At 34.1% G+C, this 20,540-nt stretch overlaps 1 protein-coding gene across 4 annotated transcripts; it reads right to left on the bottom strand.

The window, feature by feature from the left end:
* Positions 1-4: 4 nt before the first annotated feature.
* On the bottom strand, positions 5-18,972 carry LOC141340671 (uncharacterized). Of its 4 annotated transcripts, XM_073845731.1 has the most exons (7): positions 18,330-18,972; positions 13,227-13,661; positions 8,871-8,918; positions 6,428-6,642; positions 6,189-6,348; positions 5,875-5,992; positions 2,784-2,914 (listed from the first exon to the last, which is right to left on the bottom strand). In XM_073845731.1, exons 1-6 carry the CDS (start codon positions 18,844-18,846, stop codon positions 5,889-5,891), a joined length of 1,479 nt encoding a protein of 492 aa, XP_073701832.1. In that variant the 5' UTR covers positions 18,847-18,972; the 3' UTR covers positions 2,784-2,914; positions 5,875-5,888. The 4 variants fall into 4 exon arrangements, with proteins under 4 accessions (XP_073701830.1, XP_073701832.1, XP_073701831.1 ...); XM_073845730.1 differs by lacking the exon at positions 2,784-2,914 and having other exon boundaries at positions 5,493-5,992; XM_073845729.1 differs by lacking the exons at positions 5,875-5,992; positions 6,189-6,348; positions 6,428-6,642; positions 8,871-8,918 and having other exon boundaries at positions 5-2,914.
* Between the last annotated feature and the right edge of the window lie 1,568 nt (positions 18,973-20,540).

Raw genomic sequence — 20,540 nt, 5'->3', positions numbered from 1 at the left:
ACATTTAACTTGTTGCTTTAATTAATAAAAAAAAAAAACAGTTAAATGTACAACTAGCTTTGTTGATTTTAAGAACATTTTTTATTTACTATACACTAACAAATGTAACATTTACACATAACATTAAATGTTTAATAATTGTTAAACAGCGTAAAACATTGAACATAGCACATGAAAACTGTAGGAAACTAATTTTTAATAATCACATCCAACTTACTGTAAACAGTTAGACTTTGTTCTACTAGATAAAAGTCACCCTGGACCACAAAACCAGTCATAAGGGTAATTTTTTTTTTTTAATTGAGATTTATACATCATCTGAAAGCTGAATAAATAAGCTTTCCATTGATGTATGGTTTGTTTTATAGGACAAAATTTGGCCGAGATACAACTATTTGGAAATCTGGAATATGAAGGTGCAAAAAAAAAAAAAAAAAAAAAATCAAAATAGTGAGAAAATCATCTTTAAAGTTGTCCAAATTAAGTTCTTAGTAATGCATATTACTAATCAAACATTACGTTTTGATATATTTACGATAGTAAATTTACTAAATATCTTCATGGAACATGATCTTTACTTAATATCCCAATGATTTTTGGCATAAAAGAAAAATCACCAGGGTCACAAATGATTATGAAGTGACTTTCAAAATGACAGCAATAACTCAAAAATGAACATTTGTGTAAATACAGTGACATAAAACAAGCAAACACAACCCCAATGAGTCAATGTAATGTAAATGTGTGATCGTAGCCTTCATTAAACACATTGTGTATTGCCTTATAATGTTACCAGGAGTTATAAAAAATTAAGTGTTTTATTCTCATCTGATTTCATGACATTCTCAGAATACTAATAAAACTGAATTAAACTCTAGCACTTGTAGTACATTATGAAGTAAGAAATGCAGCTTTATGCGGTTCTGCTTCAAAGACAAGACTAAGTCTGAAATGTTAATGTAGTTTTTCAGGTATTAAGTGTTTTTGATCCTCAAAGCTCCAGCTCCTGAATTACAAAAGCAACAGTCATAATACCTTATTTGCACTTTTTTTGTAAGTCACTGTGGTTTAAAAAAAACAAAAAAAAAAAACAATTGCTGTGAATCAATAACCAAACTGATACGCTTGACACTTTTCCCCATTACTGAGACAGTAACTCTTCTCGTGAGCATTTTATCAGAAAATATTCCCTACCTTTTCATACCAAAACATACCATTACATCAGCCACCAAAACAGACTAATTTCCAGAAACTATAAACAACATTCACCACTTCTTCTGTTAAACCACATTTGCCTGCTGAAAATCGAACACACATCAGCTTACACAGCAATTTTGCAATGTGTGCTCATTTAGAAAGCACTGGCATTCATTTTTTGGTTAACAATGTCAGCATGGTTATTGCCAACAATGTCTTTAGGCTTGAACAAGAAAGTATATTTTAATGAATGGACCAAATTAGTATTTCAAGCCACCTTGAACACTGTAGTCAAAAATACAGATGAGAAACATTTCAGTAAGTCAGCATAACCAGGGCAGTCATACTAACACTATTTTCTAGGACAAATGTCAGTTTCCGCTGTGTACACCGTAGACCACAATATCCTTGGAAAATATTTTTGTACCTTTTTAGTCTACATGTTTTTTTCAGTTCAGTTGACTGAATGCATTTTCAATTGTTTAACGTTACTAATTAAGAAAACGTTTAATTCTACAAACTTTGGATTCATGAATTTGTTTTAGAATGGTCCAATTTTTGTCTTATATCAGGTGTTTTAAATGATTAAAGATGACAACAGCCCAGCACGCTATTTTAGTGTGACGGTGTGTTCACACTGGCACGTAGCGAGCGGGGCGAAGCGAGCGTTTTCAATTCATTCATTTGGAAGTTGCGCGTAAACGATCGCGTGGTGCATTTTGGGATTGGAAGCGGCGCGGAGAAAGCGTTGAGAGCAGCTGAGAGCGTCAAAAGGTTGGGCATTCCTCAACTTTATGCAAATCTCGAGCGCAAAACGCCGGGCGACAACCAATCGCTGTGAGAAGTAGGCAAGGGAAGATTATGACGCGTGTTTTCGAAACTGGTGGATTACTGAGCTGAAATCACATATTATTGACAAAGTCACGCAAAAGTAAATGCACTTTGCATGCTTTCATTACATGCCAGTGTTCAGTTTGCGAACCGCCGTTAAAAGAAGACAATGGAACGTAAATAGGGTGTGAACATTGTTTTTCAGAGGCGTGCTCTGCTCTAAATTTGACACTCCCCAAAGCAGTGGCGTTGTAGCGTTGCCAGCGGCACTGAGCGCAAATTTGACGCTGTAGTGTGAACGCACCGTGAGTTTCCGCCAGTACGTAAACCCTGCATCATTGATAGGTTGATCTAGATGCGGTGGATCTGTGCTGTAAAAGTGGTGAGGGACCAGACTGCATCAGACCCTCATTCATGCCGCGTGGCGGTGCTGATTGAGTTGGACTTGGCCCCAGCTGCAGCAGCAGGTTATATGTGCCGGTCTCTGACAGTCCCCTTCTCAATCCAAGCCCACCGCGCTGCGGCGTCGCTCCGCCTCGCCTGCGGACGGAGATCAGGCCGCCACGCTGGGCAGGTGAGCTCTGCACGGGAGCGCCGCTATACTGCGCTGCCTGCGATGCCATCAAACAAGCTTGTAATTTGCGTTTGGCACGCCAGCGGGCCACTCGAAGGCGGGTCTTTTCCCTCCGTTCCCTTACCAAGTCTGCAAGTAGAGCCTGCGGTAGAGTCTGCTCCAGCTCACGTCGTCGGTTTGCACTACGGCCGCGGTTCGTGTTACGGCCTCTCAGAGTTCGGCTACGTTTATATTCTTCGTACAGATTCAGGTCCTTACGTCTCGGACGAACTTGCTTTTGGACCCCTGCCACAGACAGCTGAGAGTCGTCATCTAAATACAGCCAGGGAAAAGAGAAATTGCATATATTAGTATAACATTTAATATTTTAACCAAATATTAAGCCATTTCATACAAATAGAAAGTAATAGTTTAAAAAACCTTTACTGTTTTATGTGTGACCCAGGACCACAAAACCACTCATAAGGGTCTTTTTTTTTATTGAGATAAATATAAATAATAAATAAGCTTTCCACTGATGTATTGTCAATATTTAGCAGAGAAACAACTATTTGAAAATCTGGAATCTGAGGGTACAAAAAAAAAATTATTGGGAAAATATCCTTTAAAGGTTCTTAGTAATGCATATCAAAAAAAATTGAAAAAAGTTTTGATATTTATGGTAGGAAATTTACAAAATATCTTCATGGAACATGATCTTTACTTAATATCCTAAAGATTATTTTGATAATTTTGATCGACACAATGTATTTTTGGCTACTGTTACAAATAAACCTGTTCTACTTATGACTGGTTTTGTGGTCACATATGATGCTAATATGATGCATTTCTGAATTTACACCAAAATTATTGTTAACTAAAACGAAAACTATTACTAAAACCATAATAAATTCATTTATATAGCCATGAACTGAAATGAAATAAAATGTTAAAGACATTTTATTCAGCTAGTTGTTAGTTTTATTTTTTTTACCAAGATTTTCCTTTTTTTAATAAAATATCTGAAAAACAAAATTATTTTAAAATAAAAAACAAAATACAAAAAAACTAGTGCTGTGAAATTGATTAATTGCAATTAATCGCATAAATTTAGGAAAAGTATGTAATGTATTTATATATAACACAAATCAATGAGAAATTAAAAAAAAAAAATTATATAAAAAACCTTTCATCAAACTTGTCCTAAAACCAAAACAATACTTGTTCTTGTCTTACGACAATTTTTATGAACTTTTTTGATCCAGTTCACACACACACACATACATATATATATATACATATATATATATATATATATATATATATATATCTACACATACACACACAAAGTATTTCTTAAATATATATATATATATATATGTGTTTATATATACATAATCAAATATACACAATACACACACACACATATATTATGTAAACAAAGACTTTTATTTTGGATGCGATCAATCGTGATTCATCATTTTGACAGCACTAAAAAAAAACTATAATAGTTTATCAATGATACTTAAAATAAAACATCACATACGTGCTGAATATTAGACCCAGGCCAACTGAAGCCCATCTCAAAACTACTCAGTGATTTCAAGAAAGAGCTTAAAAGGCAAAATAGACTGAAACACCCCACTAGTCACAGGGAGGCACAAAAGATTACTTTTTGTGAGAAAAAAAAAAAAGCTTTTTGTATGAAACTCACGAACTGGCAGATCGGTTGCGATTCCGAGCATGACGCAGCTTCGAGGTGTGGTGAAAACATGGTTTCTAATGTTACATGTCAGCTTTTTCCTCTCCTCAGAACGGTTTTGGTGGCTTACTGCAACATCACATCCTGTCAGTTTCTGATAACCGGTAACCCTGAGTGTCTTCTTATCAATGTTTGCTGAGCAAGTTTCATATACACGATATCCAGATTATTAGAAAGCATTTGGTTTTACACTGTAACCTGACATGCAATTTATAGTTTTGGCATATTTTCTGATATCACATTAATTTGAGGATTATGTGTAATATTTGTACGTCTCACACCACAGGACAATTTCAAAATAGTTAAAGCAAAAGAGCACTTAAAATTGTTCAAATAAATCGTAACATTATTAAAATAAATACACTATAATGTATAATTTAGGTAATTTTATTTTACTTTCGGTACTTTTAAGGTACTAATATGCACAAAAATGATATAAACAAAAACTCTAAGGAATGAATGCCCTGTGTGCCTGAGCTTTTGAGGGAAGAAATACTTTATACATCATTTATTTTTTATGAAAATGTTATTGATTTTTCCACCTCAGGCCCAAAGTAGCAACAGTTATAGTTTTTTGGAGTTTTTTAAAGTGTCTTCTGCTCACCAAGCCTGCATTTACATTATTACAACAGCATTTAAATATTTTTATTATTTTTAAAATAACTCTTTTCTATTAAATATATATTTTAAAATGTAATTTATTCCTGTGATTTCAACTAAAAAATTAACTGAATTTTTATCATCACATGGTCCTTCAGAAACCATTCTAATTCTGATTTGCTGCTCAAAAAACATTTTATTATTATGTTGAAAACAACATGAGTAGATTTTTTTTCAGGTTCACTTTAATTAAATTATTCTTTTATATATTTTATTCAAATATCCTTGCTAAATAAAAGTATTAATTTCTATAATTTCTTTCAAAAAACAAACGAAAAAAAAAAATATATATATATATATATGTGTGTAAATATCAGCATTTGTCTGAAATAAAAAGCATTTGTAACATTATACACTATTCTTTTTTAAAAGCTTGGAGTTAATATATATATATATATATATTAACTCCAAGCTTTTAAAAAAGAATAGTGTATAATGTTACAAATGCTTTTTATTTCAGACAAATGCTGATATTTACATTCATCAAAGAATCCTGAAAAAAAGGATCAAATAAGGTTTGGTGAGCAGAATAGACTTCTTTAAAAAAAACAAAAAAAACAATAAAAATCATACTGTCCAAAAACTAGTAGTGTATTTTATGTTGTCCATTGTTACATTTTTTTTCCTTTTGACACTTCAAAAGTGTTCTATAGAAATATTTAATAATGGCAAAAAGAAATACTTAAGATAGACAATTTAACACTAGTTAAAGAAAAAAATCTTAAAGCTAGTTAAAAAAAAAAAAAACTAATCCCAACTACTGTAAATCATTTCGACTTCTGAACAACAGATCAAGTACTGATTTAATGATTTATGTAACAGTTTCAATACAGTCATTCTTTGTACAAGCAATGTATAAAACAAAACGGACATTTTTACAACAGATTAGGAGGATGTCCTTCCTGGAGCCAAACGCAGGTAATCTTTGATACACTTCTCTGCCTCTGCTTCTGTGGGAGCCAGAAGGGCACTGTTCCTCATAGCTGCAGCTGTGTGGTGAAAAGATAAAATTACTAGTTTACCAAGAAAAAAAAAAAACTTTATTTCATTACTGGACATAACATTACTAAACTAGAAAAGACAGGCCTGACTATGCACATGTATGCATTTGTAAAATTAAAATATATTTACATGCGATTTAACTGAGATACGCAATAAAGTATTTAATTCATAATTTGGACATACCTATAATTAGTGCTCCAAGATTTGTTCTTCTTATGCCCCGTTTGTCTCCCCGTCCGCACCAGTTGAGTTGTCTGGCCACGTTGGAGGCAAAAACTTTGGTGCAAATTCTCCATATGGTCTTTTTCATAGTTTGACCTCCACTACAAGACAATCTGTTCACCTAAAACAAAATTAAATACAGATTATAACTAAATGTCATCCAAAATTTCAGTCGCTTGCATAATTCCAATCAATCTTACATATTTTTGCATCGTCGCTCTATCCATAAGTCTATGCTCCAATCGGTCAAGATCCTCCATTGCCATCAAAGGCAAGAGACTATCCTCGTCCTCATCCTCAATCTGCAGAGGAGGCACAAAGGGCCTGTTTCCCACAAGACACTGAACCAGTGCAGTCAGGTGATTGATTTTCCAGTCCATTTCTCCTTGTGACTCAAGAATAGCTCTCTCTACAGCTGCAAAACACAGGTCATTTAGTTGGAAACTGCCACTTGTAAAACGCTTTAATTGTATGTGGGTCAAAGACGAAAAAGAGTTTAAGCATAAAAATAGTAAGTGTAATACTGCTTTAAATTGTTGTTTTTCAAAAAAAAAAAAAAAAATTATGTTAATTTAATTGCACTTTTGTTTTTGTTTTTCTGAGCAAAAAAACACATACCGTACATTTTTCCCTAATTTACAGAAGACACCAACTAAAATGTCATTGAGTGTTAACAGTCTTGTCAGGCATATTTACAACAAAAATCAATTCAGGACATATTAAAAGAAATTACTTTCACCCCAAATACTAATACATTTTTAAACAATGAAATTTAAAACAATGAAATTAAATATGCTTCCCTAAATATGATTCTTTGATACAGTTGCAATCGAAATTATTCAACCCCCTTGACATGCAAGACATTTTGTTCCAGATAATTTGTTTTTCTAAAAACAAATCTACAAAGGCATTAGTACACTATTAGATAAAGTATTTTAATACACATTTGAGTTATTCTGAGAACATAAATTGATAAATAATGGAAAAAAACAAACAAATTGGCTCTAAACGTTCATGTTCAAAATTATTCAACCCCCAAAAGTAAAATTTGGTGCAGAATCTTTTATTATTTAAAACCACCTATAAACGCTGTTTGAAAGTTTTTAGAAGCGTTGATCACCTCTCTACTGCAATCTTGGACCATTCCTTGGCTGAAAAAGCTTTTAGATCATGGATAATCTTTGGTTTTCACTTTGCCATTGCTTTCTTCAATTTCGACCAAATATTTTCAATGAGAATTAAATCTGGAGACTGAACAGGCAACTCAAGAACATTCTGTGACTGATCCCTGAACCAAGCAGAAGTAGATTTGGACGTATACTTTGGGATGATTGTCCTGCAGGAAAGTCCATTGATCATCATCTTCGGTCTTTGCACCAAAGGCATCACAATTCTTGGCAAAATGGCCTGATACTTCAAAGTATCCATGGTTTCCTTCATACGGTCATGTTTTCCACTTCATGCTACAGTAAAACAACCCCATAACTGGATCAGCCCACCTCCATGTTTGACCATGGAGATAGTGTTCTTCTGCTCATTAGTTTTCCCTTTTTTGCACCAGACATACGGCTGATCTATACATCCAAAAAGTTCTAGTTTGGTCACATCACTCCATAAAACATTCTTCCAGAACTCCACAGGTCTATCCAAATTAATTTTAGCATATTCAAGCTGACCTTTTTGTTCTTCTTGATCAAGAATGGTATTCGCCAAGATGCCCCAACATGAAAGCCATGCCTGTCTTATGTTCATCTTCTACTCTGGAATTAAATATTTTTCCTCCTTTCATCGGGTCATCTCGCAAATCTTTGGCTGTACATTGCAGGTTTTTCTCAGTTGCTCTGATAGAACATTTTACGAAATTGTGCGTTTTTGGTTCAACACCCTCAAAGGTTTTCTGGTACAACACACTTTAAACTAAGGAATAAGGCTTTTAATATCTTAGAAATCTTCACGTAGCCTTAGACTTTCTAATACAATAAAACTATTTCTTTTCTATAGCTTTTGTGAAAGCTCTGTTGACTTTACCATATTTGCTACTCAACTTCAGCACATGCATGGGATAAATGTATAGATGTGTAACATCTCAAGCTGATTCAGTTTTTTTAATAGTTTATAAAGCCTTTGTGTTGTGTTTTAGGATCATTTTGTTCCCTGCCACAAAAATAAATGACTTAAAATGGCAATGTTGAATAGGGGTTGAATACTTCTGACATAGCTGTGTTTTTAAAAAATCCTAGAACTCCAACACATTACATTATATATTGACATTGTCACTTTAATATGCCAGTAAACTGTTGTAGATGCATTTTTTATAAAGTCCTGAAACTTCAGACAAGCGTTTATTTGTAAAGTACTGCAGTCTCTGGGGGGTTGAATAATTTTGATTGCAACTGTATATTTTCATATGTACAAGTCAGAATAAGCATGCTGTTCGACTTTTTACATAAATATTGTTACACTGAATGACAAATGTAACATTATTTCAACCAATTTTTGACATTTTATTCTCCAAAAACATATTTGAAACCTTAAAAGCACACTTTACTTACATTTAATGTGCCGTCTATGGACATAATCACTTTTGTAATTACTTTTGACTCTTAACATCTTTGACCCATGTAATAAAAGTATTAAACTTACCTGTACATTGATTATTTTCAACACTCCCTGGACTTGCATCTGACATAGCTGTAAAAACAAATGTACAAATATTAAAACTTTTAAGTTACTCGTGTTATGTTACCATCATTAAATGTGCTATAGATTATTGAATTCTGGAAGTCAACTCTACAAGGACATGTCTTTCATATATCTTTACCTTTTCATGTTTCTTGATTTGATATTTCAACCCTGTTACCATTTTGCAGAATAAACAACTGATTGCTGAAAGCTGAGTATTTGTAACATTATACAAATACTCTGCTTTCAGCAATAAGTCTCCACGAACTGAACATTTTATTCTTCTTCAAATAAGGATCTAGTGTCTAACTGAACTGTGTGACTGTCAACCCTGTTACTTTCAACCCTGTTACCTTTACAATTTTAATACAGCTTGAAACAGTATATTAATGTGAATTTGAAAAGACTATTCTGTCTGACGGAATGTTCAAAAATGTGTGTCACTGCAAATGCCTGTCAGTTCAAATGTCTTCATATGTCAGAGTGACCTTTAAAGTTAAAGTAAAGCAGCTAGACTCACCTGTTCATGTTGAAGCATTTCTCGTGTTCCTCATCATGGAATGACTTGCGATGTGTAAAAATCATGCAAAGCCACGTAGTGGGGAAAAAAAAAGTGTTTGTTTCTTCAAATACAATCATTGTTTTTAATTCTGACAAAAGTCAACTGAACATTAATTAGAAAGGCTCATCCATCTCACTGTGTTAAAAAATGTTTTCAGTGATCTGGGACATTTAAATTTAATGATGCAACTTTAGTTTGAACTCATTATTTAATGAAAATGCCAAATAAATATGAAATTTGCTGATCTAAGGAATATCTTCCCACCTCAGGCTAATGTTTCAGTTCAACATGTGATTCAGTATTTCACAGAAATACTCAGTAAAGCCAGGCATAAAATACTGTCATTTACTTATTACCTCAGATACAGTACACTAAATACAGAATATCACAAAAAAGAGGGATTTTCAAAAAGTAACAGGGCTGAATGCAATTCAACAGGGTTGAAAATGATAACAGGGTTGAAGTGGTTACTGTTAGTGAAATCCATTAATTGATTCAATCCATCCATTCAATCATTTATTTAAATATTACCAACCCATTTACACAGTAACTAATAGTATAATACAAAAAATACAAAGAGTCACATATTCATTAAGAATGGCCCCCAAACTTTGTGAATTGAAATATGTCAAGATGCCACGAAGTTCATTAAGGTCCATCAAAAACACAGTCATATCTCAGTCATTCTGGATTCTTCCAATCAATCGCAGTCATCCCTCTTTCTCTTTCAGTTACAACTGAAATATTTGTTCAGCTCATTGTCGTCTGATGGAGCCTCAATGTTGATTGACTCAAGTACTTTTCAAGTGTTTGGTCACTTATAAGGCTATGCTGGCTGCTGATGGGTGTCCATGCACCTGGGATGTCCTGACTCTGACTCAATCTTCAGGGTTGCAGCAGCACCATCAGACTAGGTTCGGGATTGTCTGGAGGAGAGGCAATAAATGTGAAAAACCTCCTCTTCTGTCGTTCTTTGGCCTCTCTCCACTGCTTGCGCCTCCATCTCTGAGCCTTCTCACACAGGTCACCAATTCTCTTCTTTTTCCCTGTCTCAACATCTCTTCTCCACCTCTCTCGCTCACTCCTGAGGTACTTTTCCCTGCGCACCGGATCAGCGTCCCTTCTCGCCCTGTACTCTTTCTGTTTTTCAGCAGCTGTTTTTCCCATTACTGAGTCTGAAAAAAGGAATCCAATATGAAGACTTGCTCAGCTTCTTCATATTCCAAATGAATAGATGCTTTTAAATCTCAGCATCACTTGATCATATGTATGAATTCATCATTTGTACAAGTTGTGAGAATTACATTTCTTGATGTCATTTTTGTCCTGACAGTACTATTCTACAAAAAGTATGACCTTTTCAATGCTGTAATGACCATAATTCTCAATTACACTAAGAGTCAAAAGTTTTTGAACCGTAAGATTTTTTCTACTCACAAAGTCTGCATTTATTTGATCCAAAATACAGCAAAAACAGTAATATTGTAAAATATTTGTATTTAAAATAACTGCTTTCTATTTGAATAAAATGTAATTTATTCCTGTGATCAAAGCTAAATTTTCTGCATCATTATTTCAGTTTTCAGTGTCACATCACTGTCCTTCAGAAATCATTCTAATATGCTGATTTGCTGTTCTAGAAACATGTTTTTTGTAACATTATACAGTACACTATACCATTCAACGGCTTGTATAGATATTATATACATGATAGGAATAAATGACAGAAATTAATACTTTTATTTAGCAAGGATGCTTTATTATCAAAAGTGATAATGAAAACATTTATAATGTTGCAAAAGATTTCTATTTTAGACAAATGCTGTTCTTCTGAACTTTCTATTCATCAAAGAAACCTGAAAAAAAATTCTATGTTTTCAACATAATAATAATATATATATATTTTTTTTTTTTGAGCAGCAAATCATATGTGACCCTGGACCACAAAACCAGTAATAAGGTTAAATTTTACAAAACTGAGATTTATACATCATATGAAAGCTCTTATACATCATGATAAGCTTTCTATTGATGTATGGTTTGTTAGGATAGGACAATATTTGGCTGAGATACAACTATTTGAAAATCTAAATACTGAGAAAATCACCTTTAAAGTTGTCCAAATTAGGTTCTTAACAATGCATATTACTAATCAAAAATTACATTTTGATACATTTACAGAAAGAATTTTACAAAAAATCTTCATGGAACATGATCTTTACTTAATTTCCTAATGATTTTTGGCATAAAAGAAAAATCAATCATTTTGACCCATGCAATGTATTTTTGGCTATTGCTACAAATATACCCCAGCGACTTAAGACTGGTTTTGTGGTCCAGGGTCACATATTAGAATGATTTCTAATGGATAATGTGAGTAATAATGCTAAAAATTCATCTTTGAAATCACAGGAATATAATACATTTAAGCATTTATTAAAAGAGAAAACTGTTATTTTAAATAGTAAAAATATTAAAAAATCCTCTTTTTGTTGTACTTTGGATCAAACGAATGCAGGCTTGGTAAGCAGAAGAGACTTCTTTAAAAAACAAAAACAAAAAAAAAACATTAAAAATCTTACTGTTCAAAAACTTTTGACTGGTAGTGTACATTCAGGAATGTTTTGGGATCAAATGTTGCAGGGTTGAAGTTCAGTGTAAAATTACATACAGCATCAGTGTCACTGCAATACTCGAAATTATGCAAACCCTAAACTGAGAATTAACACTTGACATCGACTTCGAGAAAAAAAAAAAAAAAAAAAAAAAGTTCATGAAGTTCTCATTGCTGCTTGTCTTGTAGAAACTGCCTTCAGAAATTGACTTGCACTCTTCGCATCTCTTTTGTGACATATCCATAGCAAGCTTTGATAGAAAAACCAAGGTGACAAACCATAAGTACAAGTGAAGATAACCATGCTTTCCATTTCTAGTACCTTTTTTTTTTTCTACAACAAACAACTGCTGTTAGCACTCACAGACCTCAATTCAGAGCCAAATACCACGTGAAAAGAGATCTGCGGCTGCAGAATTTGGACCACGTAATCAAAATCTAGTGTCAAAACAGAAATCTACCTCTAACCACAGTAGCAGGTTACCTTTAGCTTATTTCTTGATTAAACAGAAATGGGGAAAACATTTTTTTTTAGAAAAAATTGTGAAATAGATCTCTGATATTATACAAGTTCTTTTTTGTGAACTATAGCTTTAAAAAAAAGTTACAATTGTATTTCTGAAAACTTGCTTTTCTGAGGTGGAAATCTTTTTTTCTAGGTGGATGTACTTCTGGTTTTACATTACTGACGTAATTTCTGTGGGGTTTGCAACAAGTATTTAGACCCTCTGTGGTGTCCTAGCATGTTCAAGTGTACATTTTGTGGTTTGTGCATGTTTACTTAAAAAAAAAATTGCTAACATTTTATTGGTTAATTTCACAGTTGTGCTATCTTTGAAGTATAATTGTAAACGCTTTGTCTTGATTGCCTTTATGCGAAGCACTCGTTCATTTTCATGGTCTTTTTTTGGTGCAAGTCCACTCAAACACTTTTTTTGAAAATCAGTTCAAAAATTCACATTTCCTTCAATCTAAGTTTTTTTTTTAAAAGCAAGCTGTTCAATATACTCAAGTCCATAGTTATGTTTTGGTGATATACATGTAATTTTAAGGATTTAGAAGCCTGAGAACAGGCATTACCATCTGTATGTTCGTAACATCCTACATAAACCAGTGCAGAAATGTTAAATGTAATACTTACAGGTAGATGGGTCCACATTGATGAATGGTGGGATTGCAAGGTCTCCTGAGGTGCCTGGACTCTGTAGAGCTTGAAATGATGAATGTAGATCTAGTGAGACCCCGAGCTCTGCTTCTCCCACTTGCTGGTGAAGTTCAGGGTTGGAATATTCAAATCTAGGTATGCTGCCAGCTTCTGCCGGTTCATCTTTCACACAGACTATTTCAACCTCCGCTTCCTCTTGTTTGATTTTAAGCGACGGTGCTCCAAAGGTCGCTGTGCTTGTAGTCTGGGATGACACGCTTTCATCTGCCATCATGGGTGCAGAGAGGACGCTGCTGTCCGGCATGTCTGTGTGCACAGTCTCTGAGGCGAGAGAGTTCTGACCCCATATTGGATCACTGGTCTCTGACAGAAGCGCCTGACTGTCCACCAGATGAGGGCTTGAGTTTTCCACTACGGAAACAACAAAAGTCACTTTCTGTTGAGTTAAGGGAAAACATTAGGAAAGAAAAATAATACTCACTGCTTTATAAAAAATAAAAAAAGTCATATAACAATATAACTTAAAATACTGAGAGATGTTAGCAGCCAAATGTTTTTGAACGGTAAGATTTGTAATGATTTTTAAAGAAAAACTAAGAAGAAAACTAAGAAAGAAAGAAAAACTAAGTCTGCATTTATTTGATTTAAAATACAGTGAAAGCAGTAATATCGGGAAATATTTTTACTATTTAAAATAACTGCTTTCTATTTGAACAAATTTTAAAATGGAATTTATTTCTGTGATCAAACATGCATTTTCAGCATCATTACTCCAGTCTTCAGTGTCACATGATTCTTCTAATATGATGATTTGCTGTTTAAGAATCATTATTATTATCATAGATATACAAAATAGTTGAGTACATTTTTTCAGGATACTTTGATCAATAGAAAAATCCAAAGATCAGCATTTATTTGGAATAGAAAGATTTTGTAAAATTATACACTATACCAGTAAACTGGAGTCAGTGTAATTTTGGGGAAATTATAAAAATTATTACTTTTATTAAGCAAGTATGCTTTAAATTGATCAAATATGACGATAAAGATATTTATAATGTTACAAACGATTTCTATCTCAGATAAATGCTGTTCTTCTGAACCTTCTATTCATTCAAATGTTTTCAACATAATAGCGATAAAGGTTTTTAGCAGCAAATCAGAATATTCAAATCATTTCTGAAGAATCATGTAAAGTAATTATGCTTTGAAAAATTCAGCTTTGAAATCACAGGAATCAATTACATTTTAAAATATATTCAAATTAAAAGGTTACTTTTAATAGTACAAATACAGTTTTTTCTGGACTTTGGATCAAATAAATGCAGGCTTGGTGAACAGAAGAGACTGTTCAAAAACATTAGACTGGTTTGTAATTCCAGTAATAAAATACATTTTTCATGTCCCAATCTTAACCCACTTTAATATATTTAATAAAATTGTAAAAATTTATTAACAAAAAAATTGACTTTAAAACTATTTTTACTTCAAAACCAGTGATAATGGTAGGGGAACTACCATTATCTTAGGGGGGCGGCCCGCCCCCCCAATGGCACCCCCCGCCCCATTTGAACGTCAAGTTTATTTTATTTTTGATATAGCGCCAGATCACAATAGAAGTCATTTAAGGTTATCTTTCCTACAGAACAGGTCTATACATTGTTCTTTTATTAAACAAACTAAATTGCCTTATGTTATTTATCTTATTTACATGGTCGCGCGTTATGTACTCGCAACTCCATTGATAAAAAACAAATTTACTATAGCGCGGAATGCCACGGAATTCGTCGTTTTTTGGATTAATAAATCAAAAGTTGGTCTGTCACTTAATTCAAATCACGATATGGACTAGTGTCTGTGAAAACTGAAATGAAAAAAGACCATTTTAATACGAATCCTACATGTTCCGTTTGCCTCTGTATGCATGAATGGCGGAGACACGTTTTTTTGTTTTACTACATGCATAATGAAGCACGCGTGACGCTCCCGGTAATTGCATTTGCATCTCACATGAACAGATAAACTCAGTCTCCAAAGCTGCTGTGAGTGTCACTTTTACCGTTTCATTTGAGAAAACTAGCATCATATCATACTGTACAGCGTACACACAGAAACTTAACGGCAACCTGTCAAAATAAAACTACGTTTTAACATGAAACAGAACAATATTAGTCTTGTATTACCTTTGTACAGTATAATGTAGGTGTTTATATATTCCTATTTAAATAATTGACATAAAACAATATATATGATAAAAAAAATAAAACTTACAACAAGATTAACCACTTAATTGTAGCAAAAAAAATACTACAATTATTCTTGTTAAGTATTATTAATTAATATATCTTTTCTTCCATGTATTGATTTTAACAGTAAACCTCTGTTTGTTTGCCAAAAATTAAAAGGGTTTATTTTTCATTTGATTAAAAATAAATAAATGTTTATGCTTTCATTTGATTATCAGAAAAATTAAAACACATAAGAATTTCTAAAAAAACACAAAAAAAAACTAAAGTTCAAAATCAAAATGCTGGAAACCTAGGGGAAACACTGAAAACTATCTGGCATCCTAGCTATCTGGAAGTCATCATGACACAAAAGATGGCAAAAAAAACCTTGTTGAACATGAAAAATTGATCACTTAAGTAAGCTCACTTGTAGTAGCTAAAGTTTGTGTGCAATTTGGGTAAAAAAATAAGTGTTAATGTTGTGCATATGATGTGTGCCAATGTTAGACCACTCAGTTGTTTATTGTGCATGTTCCCTTAAAAGCGTTTGGTAATATTTGCTTGCAACATTACTGTCAGTGAAATTGTACTGGTCAATCCTGTTATGTAGCTCTGGAACTAAATATGAGTATGTGTTAACATTTAAAGAGGTATTACAACAAAAATGCAATGTATAAAAGTGGAGTCAATAGTTTAAGAAATTATAAAATGATTTACATAATAGCAAGAACATTAACAGGATGGAAATGAAGAGCTAAAGTTAGCCACTGCTAAGAAAGGCATTGACAGTTAGTTTTTGCATCTTCATACATTTTGAAAATCATACCAATTTCTGTTATTTATTTAAGTGTAATTCAATGTTTAAAGAGAGCAATAAACCAACTAATAGAGTGTTTTCATGACATGTCCTCTATCGGCCATATTGGCAGCACTGAACACAAACAATGCCACTGAACTGAACAAAACTTGCATATTTTGCTGATTATTGCTGCTGAAAATTGTCATTTATTGTCATGTTTTGGGCTGTACTAATCGATCAGAACAGGAAAAATACTAGAGAGGAGTGCAATAAACTGAACCAGGATTTTCAGGGCAAGAATCTTGACAATATTCATGTTTGTTCTTGTCATTTCCAGTCAAGTAGGTGAAATATTAGGCAAATATCTATATTAATACTGCTTGTACGTATCTTTACCACCTATTAACTTTAGTTTGTCAAAATATTGCACTCTTCTTCCGCTTACTAAGTCCTTCCCTGTATGATTTAGCAGCTTCCACACGTTTCCATGGTTTGGGCAACATAAACTAGCAAAACAGCGTATTCAGTAGTACATTAAGCGAGTATCTCCAATATGGCCACCATCCGGGTAACTGACCAAACCTCTAGACAAAACTCTCTAGACATTCTTCACAATTATACCAATTTCTGTAATTTATTCAAATATAATACAATGTTTAAAATTAAAACTAATACAACAAAACATAAAAGACATCTAATAAATTGCTAATGCTAATATCTAGAGGTTTGTACTGTTTTCTCCAACAAAAAACGTCACATTCTGCAGAATAATAAATGAATGGACATTAAAACTGAGGAGGAAATTGTTTACCAAATAAACGAACAACCATAACTGGGAAAAAAAATCTGGAATATTTCTTAATAAGTATAGAGGATTTGCACTTACATCAAAATTTGGTCAGTTACCTGGATGCGAGATACTCGGATGTATGCAACAGCATTGCTTGCTCGGTTAATTTACTACTGAATATGTTGTTCTGCAAATGTATGCTGTCTATACCACAGAAAAAAAAAACGTGTGGAAGCTGCCAAATTATTTAGAGAAGGACTTCGTAAGCAGGAAAAGGTGCAATATTTTGACAAACTAAAATTAATAGGTGGTAACGATACATAACAGCAGTATCATTTAAAGGAGTAGTTCACTTTCAGAACAAAAATTTACAGATAATGTACTCACCCCCTTGTCATCCAAGATGTTCATGTCTTTCTTTCTTCAGTCGTAAGGAAATTATGTTTTTTGAGGAAAACATTTCAGGATTTCTCCCCATATAATGGACTTCTATGGTGCCCCCGAGTTTGAACTTCCAAAATGCAGCTTCAAAGGGCTCTAAACGATCACAGCCGAGGAAACAATGGTCTTATCTAAGGGTCTTCTTCCTCATTTAAACTGCATTTTGGAAGTTCAAACTCGGGGGCACCATAGAAGTTCACTATATGGAGTGAAATCCTAAAATGTTTTCCTCAAAAAACATCATTTCTTTACGACTGAAGAAAGAAAGACATGAACGTCTTGGACGACAAGGGGGTGAGTACATTATCTGTAAATTTTTGTTCTGAAAGTGAACTACTCCTTTAAGATATTAGCCTAATATTTCACCTACCTGACCGGAAATGATAAGAACAAACAGAAATGTTGTCAAGATTCTGGAAATCCTGGTTCAGTTTAGCCAACCACAAAAGTCTTTTGTTCCTCAGACAGTTTTTTGCACTTTTCTATAGTACTTCAAATGTTCTTCCCTGTGCGACCGATCAGTACAGCCCTCAACATGACAATAACTGACTATTTTTAGCAGCAATAATCAGCAAAATATGCCAGTTTTCTTCAGTTCTGTGGCATTGTTTATATTCAGTGCCACCAATATGGCCGATTGATGACCCGTCGTGTAAACACTCTATTTAGTGTTTATCCAAGTGGCAAAAATAACAAAACCCACTCAAAAACGAATAACTAATGTCGTATTTTAATTAACATATTAAGACATACATTATGGGAATATGGAAAAGTACTGCATAACGCTATACCCATATGTGTATTAAGGAGGCGATTCATACCTTTATGAACGGATGATCCATGGATCTCTTCAATGTGGACATCTGCAATGTGATTCTCACTTCTTAATGTTTCTTTGGACATGTGCATCTGGTGTCTCACCCATGAGGGTCCAGCTACAGGGGCTGGTTCAGAGGCTCTAACGTTAGGTCTGGGACAGGGGTTTGGTGATTTGGCACACGCTGACACAGTGCTCGTCGGCCCTCTTCTGCAGTGCACCCCTGAGGATGTTGCCAAGTCTCCATCTCCCTGATACAGTCTATGGTTGGGGTCTTTAGCAGCCAGTACGCCGATGTACTTGCGCATAGTTTTCATCTGACAACGGGACGTCTCCAACATCCTCCTGATGTTCTCGTTTTCCTTCTCTTTAGCTGTCATTTCCCGTTTGATCTCCTCAAATTTGAGCCCGACCACTCGGATCATCTCTCCTAACACGGTCTCCACCGCGACGTTCACGGCTTTCTCGATAACAGCGCCCATCTGGCCCCGCATCAGAGAGATGGTCAAATTCACATCCATGGTCTGATCAGGGCCAAAAAACACACGTGCGAGCTAAAAACTTTGACTGGCCGATCGATAATTGAGTATATTTGTAGAAAACGTACGTTTTTCAGACAAATACTCAGGCTTCGTCCGCCATTGGCCGTGCAACGACTACAGTGAGACGGAGCAGGAATCACATCCGGTTCAGCAGGAACGTTAACCCTTTGTGGGAAACGTGTGGTGAGGTGATGTTGCGTGAATGAAAACATTTCAGTTTTTTTATTTGTTAGGTGGCCAGCTTGCGTGCATGTAAATCTCCAGAGAAAATATGCACAATTGTATTCAGAAGAATAAAGAGGCAGAAACACAAACGTTTCCAAAGTTTGCATTTGTCAAAAAATTTATACAACCCAAGTTCCCAAAAACAGATCCAATGATCAATATCGGATAAAAAAAAAATGTTTACATGAATACAGTGGATGTGGCTTGAGGTTTAACAATATTGTTAATCTGTGACAACAAACCTGCTAGGTTCATATGTCACAGCTTTTGCAGATGTGGAAAGTATGCACATGAGAGATGCGAAAGCGTAGGCCTGTACGTTGTTGTCTTTTTTACGGGTAAGGTTGACTTGTTCCATAGAAAGTGAAAATGGTACCATCAAAAGTTAGTTGTACTACGTAATCAAAAGGTTATTAATTTTAAATTATAGTCTGTTAAGTCTTTCTAGCTAACATATTCATAATCATAATATTTGTTGACATTATGTTGAACGTATAGCCTATCCAGAGGCATGCTATCTCTTACTATCAAGAAATATGACCTAACATGCTCATATTGTGACCTTTTCAGTTCCAGAAAAAGGTATTTCTGTATATTTCTGCATATCTTTCTCTATCAATGTTTGAAAATTGTAGGCTGGTTAGTTATTATGGTTTACAGTATGTTACAGTTTTGTACTGTGTTCATCACACTGGTGGTCACTGGTTGTTAATAATTCCCTTTCTAAATAGATAAAATCCACCTTTTTATTCAATACAGATGTAAGTCTATGGGTGAGACTTCAGGTTAATTATCCGCTATGGGGAAATAATGAGAAGAATAACAACGTGTCGTGCAGTAAATGGTAAAACTGTTTGCATTACAAACCACTGTGTTCATAATTAAAGGGATAGTTCACCCAAAAATGAAAATTTTATGTTTATCTATCGGGGCATCCAAGATGTAGGTGACTTTGTTTCTTCAGCAGAACACAAACGAAGATTTTTAACTAAAACCGGTGCAGTCTGCCAGCCTTATAATGGCAGTGGATGGGCACCAGACCTTTAAAAGTAAAAAAAAAAACATGCACAGACAAATCCAAATTACACCCTGTGGCTCGTGACAATACATTGATGTCCTAAGACACAAAACAATCTTTTTTTGCGAGAAACTGAACAGTATTTATATCATTTTTTACCTTTGATACACAGCCAAGTCTGAGCACGAGGTCAGCATCAGGCACGTTACATGTGCACGCGCTCTGGCGTAGTATACTCAAACACTGGAAGTGATCTGTCGCATTTATACGAATACGACACTCATTGTTCACACAGTGCACAGAGATTGTGGGTATAGCGGCTATTCAAAATGGTAATTACTTACGCTTATCCTGATTGTTCAAACCGATTTAAAGGTAAAAGATCCGGGACTGTTGACTTTTCACTGATTTCCCCTTACGGCGTTTGCGT

Source organism: Garra rufa, chromosome 8 (assembly GCF_049309525.1).
Source record: "Garra rufa chromosome 8, GarRuf1.0, whole genome shotgun sequence".
Taxonomy (NCBI): domain Eukaryota; kingdom Metazoa; phylum Chordata; class Actinopteri; order Cypriniformes; family Cyprinidae; genus Garra; species Garra rufa.
This window is presented reverse-complemented; position numbering and strand designations above follow the sequence as displayed.

Excerpts from the sequence above, each read along its gene's own strand:
- LOC141340671 (XM_073845729.1), bottom strand. The coding sequence starts at position 18,846 with ATGGATGTGAATTTGACCATCTCTCTGATGCGGGGCCAGATGGGCGCT. Across the intron at positions 13,662-18,329 it reads TGGATCATCCGTTCATAAAG|TGGAAAACTCAAGCCCTCAT; the intron begins GTATGAATCGCC and ends TTGTTTCCGTAG. Across the intron at positions 2,915-13,226 it reads CAATGTGGACCCATCTACCT|ATGACGACTCTCAGCTGTCT; the intron begins GTAAGTATTACA and ends GGCTGTATTTAG.